General features: G+C 41.7%; 1 protein-coding gene across 1 annotated transcript in view; it reads left to right on the plus strand.

The window, feature by feature from the left end:
• LOC107728019 (phosphofurin acidic cluster sorting protein 1-like) overlaps positions 1 to 2755 on the plus strand; it is a 57081-nt gene that overhangs the window by 37544 nt on the left and 16782 nt on the right. The window contains exons 7-8 of the mRNA XM_016538070.1: positions 1361 to 1531; positions 1921 to 2081. Coding sequence (XP_016393556.1) covers positions 1361 to 1531; positions 1921 to 2081 — 332 coding nt within the window. The remainder of the gene's footprint in view (positions 1 to 1360; positions 1532 to 1920; positions 2082 to 2755) is intronic.

The raw sequence follows: 2755 nt of genomic DNA on the forward strand, positions 1-2755 counted from the left end.
GGCCGTCGCCATCTTGGCAGCGCATCACCGCGCGTCACTCTCAGATAATCGAAAATGGGCAAAAAGGCGGGAGCTGGTTGCTGAAGCCACGCCCACCTAGCTTCACAGCAGTGTCAGCGGCGGCAATCCACCTGTCACTCAAGTGGCCACGCCCTTAATTATGCAGAAATTTAAGACTTAATATAATTTAAACGAATGAGTTATAAAAAAATTCACAGTTGTCATGAACGGCAAAATTAGCTATATTTTTTGAACCAGGCTGTAAACATGTTTTTTTCTGCTGTAAAGTTGGGCATTTTAACATGGGGAGTCTATGGGATTGACTCCCTTTTGGAGCCAGCCTCTAGCGGCCAGTCGATGAATTACAGTTTAAGTCACTTCCTTGTTGGCTTCACGAGAGAGAGCGGGAGGTTGCCGCTTGAGCAAAACAAATGGCACGCATTCGGCCTCCTAGAGTGTTTGGGGGGAGGTCCTTTTCACTGGAACAAGGACGAGACCAATCAGGATCTCAGCTGGCTTGAGTGCACAGACACACTCAGAAATACATACACGTACTTCAACAGACCTGAGATGTGACAAAGTACAAAAATTTGTAAAACTGCAATAAAAATAAAGCTGCATTAAAGAAAAAATAAATTACAAAAATGCATACAATTATCATAATTAAAATAAAAATGGAAAATATAAAACTAAATGCAATTCAGTTCATAATAGTAATACTAGCAATTATATGTTTTTATATATAGATATACAGATTTCTTATGAATATTGATATAAATGTTTATTTTTTCGTCTCACATTTCTATTCTCACCTCAAAAAGATGGGAAAGACGTGAACTCTTGTCTCTGGGCTGTGTTATTTTGTCATGTGTGACCCTGGAGCACAAAAGCAGTCTTAAGTCGCTGGGGTATATTTGTAGCAATAGCCAAAAATACATTGTATGGGTCAAAATTATAAATTTTTCTTTCATGCCAAAAATCATTAGGATATTAAGTAAAGATCGTGTTCCATGAAGATATTTTGTAAATGTCTTACCTACTAATTTTTGATTAGTAATATGCATCACTAAGAACTTCATTTGGACAACTTTAAAGATGATTTTCTCAATATTTAGATTTTTTTGCACCCTCAGATTCCAGATTTTCAAATAGTTGTATCTCAGCCACATATTGTCCTATCATAACAAACCATACATCAATGTAAAGCTTTTTTATTCAGCTTCCAGATGATGCATAAATCTCAATTTCTAAAAATTGACCCTTATGACTGGTTTTGTGCTCCAGGGTCACATACACGGTGTGGAATGTGGCTGTATGTTGATCTGCAGGTGCTGACTGAAGGGGTGTGTTTGTGGTGCAGGTGGGTTTCGGGCTGGAGCACGTGTCCCGTGAGCAGATCCAGGAGGTGGAGGAGGATCTGGACGAGCTCTATGACAGTCTGGAGATGTACAACCCCAGCGACAGCGGGCCGGAGATGGAGGAGACCGACAGCATCCTCAGCACTCCCAAACCCAAGCTCAGGTCACTGTCTGTCTGCGGCGCCCTCTGCTGCTCACCTCCACACTCTACCGCTGTTTACTGAGACACTCGACAGATTCAGTCCTGCATTTCAGCCCGGGCCCCGACTTTTTTACACCCCTCAGGGTGGGCTTCGGGCCTGTTTTAGGCATCTCCTAATTTTTATATTTTAGACATCCATCAATTAGTGATGAAAAAAAATTGCCTCTCTCATGGAAACAACACGAGACCGTGCTACAGCGACTGTCAAGAGCGTCTCTGTTTAGTAGCTGTTTAGTATCAATAGGCTAAAGCTTACCGCAAAGCACCGGCAAACATAATTACCATGAATATGTCAGGGGGAAATAGTATGGAGATATTTGAATTATTTAATAATAAACTAGGGGTGTGTTTGTGGTGCAGGTGGGTTTCGGGCTGGAGCACGTGTCCCGTGAGCAGATCCAGGAGGTGGAGGAGGATCTGGACGAGCTCTATGACAGTCTGGAGATGTACAACCCCAGCGACAGCGGGCCGGAGATGGAGGAGACCGACAGCATCCTCAGCACTCCCAAACCCAAGCTCAGGTCACTGTCTGTCTGCGGCGCCCTCTGCTGCTCACCTCCACACTCTACCGCTGTTTACTGAGACACTCGACAGATTCAGTCCTGCATTTCAGCCCGGGCCCCGACTTTTTTACACCCCTCAGGGTGGGCTTCGGGCCTGTTTTAGGCATCTCCTAATTTTTATATTTTAGACATCCATCAATTAGTGATGAAAAAAAATTGCCTCTCTCATGGAAACAACACGAGACCGTGCTACAGCGACTGTCAAGAGCGTCTCTGTTTAGTAGCTGTTTAGTATCAATAGGCTAAAGCTTACCGCAAAGCACCGGCAAACATAATTACCATGAATATGTCAGGGGGAAATAGTATGGAGATATTTGAATTATTTAATAATAAACTAGTGTTTATTAGTTTATTAGTGTTTATAGAGAAGTGCATCTTTACGGATTATGATCATAGTGAAAGAGTTTTTGTTTTTGATTTGTTTTATTTCGTTAAGTGGTCATTTAAAGCTTTCTATAGATATTTACATTTAGTCATTTAGCCGACGCTTTTATCCAAAGCGACTTACAAATGAAGACAATAAAAGCAGTCAAAACTAACAAAAGAGCAACAATATGTAAGTGCAAATGACAAGTCTCGGTTAGCCTAACGCAGTACACGTAGCAAGGTGTATATATATATATATAATACAC

The sequence above is a fragment of the Sinocyclocheilus rhinocerous genome, unplaced genomic scaffold (assembly GCF_001515625.1).
Source record: "Sinocyclocheilus rhinocerous isolate Xijiao unplaced genomic scaffold, SAMN03320098_v1.1 scaffold1900, whole genome shotgun sequence".
Taxonomy (NCBI): domain Eukaryota; kingdom Metazoa; phylum Chordata; class Actinopteri; order Cypriniformes; family Cyprinidae; genus Sinocyclocheilus; species Sinocyclocheilus rhinocerous.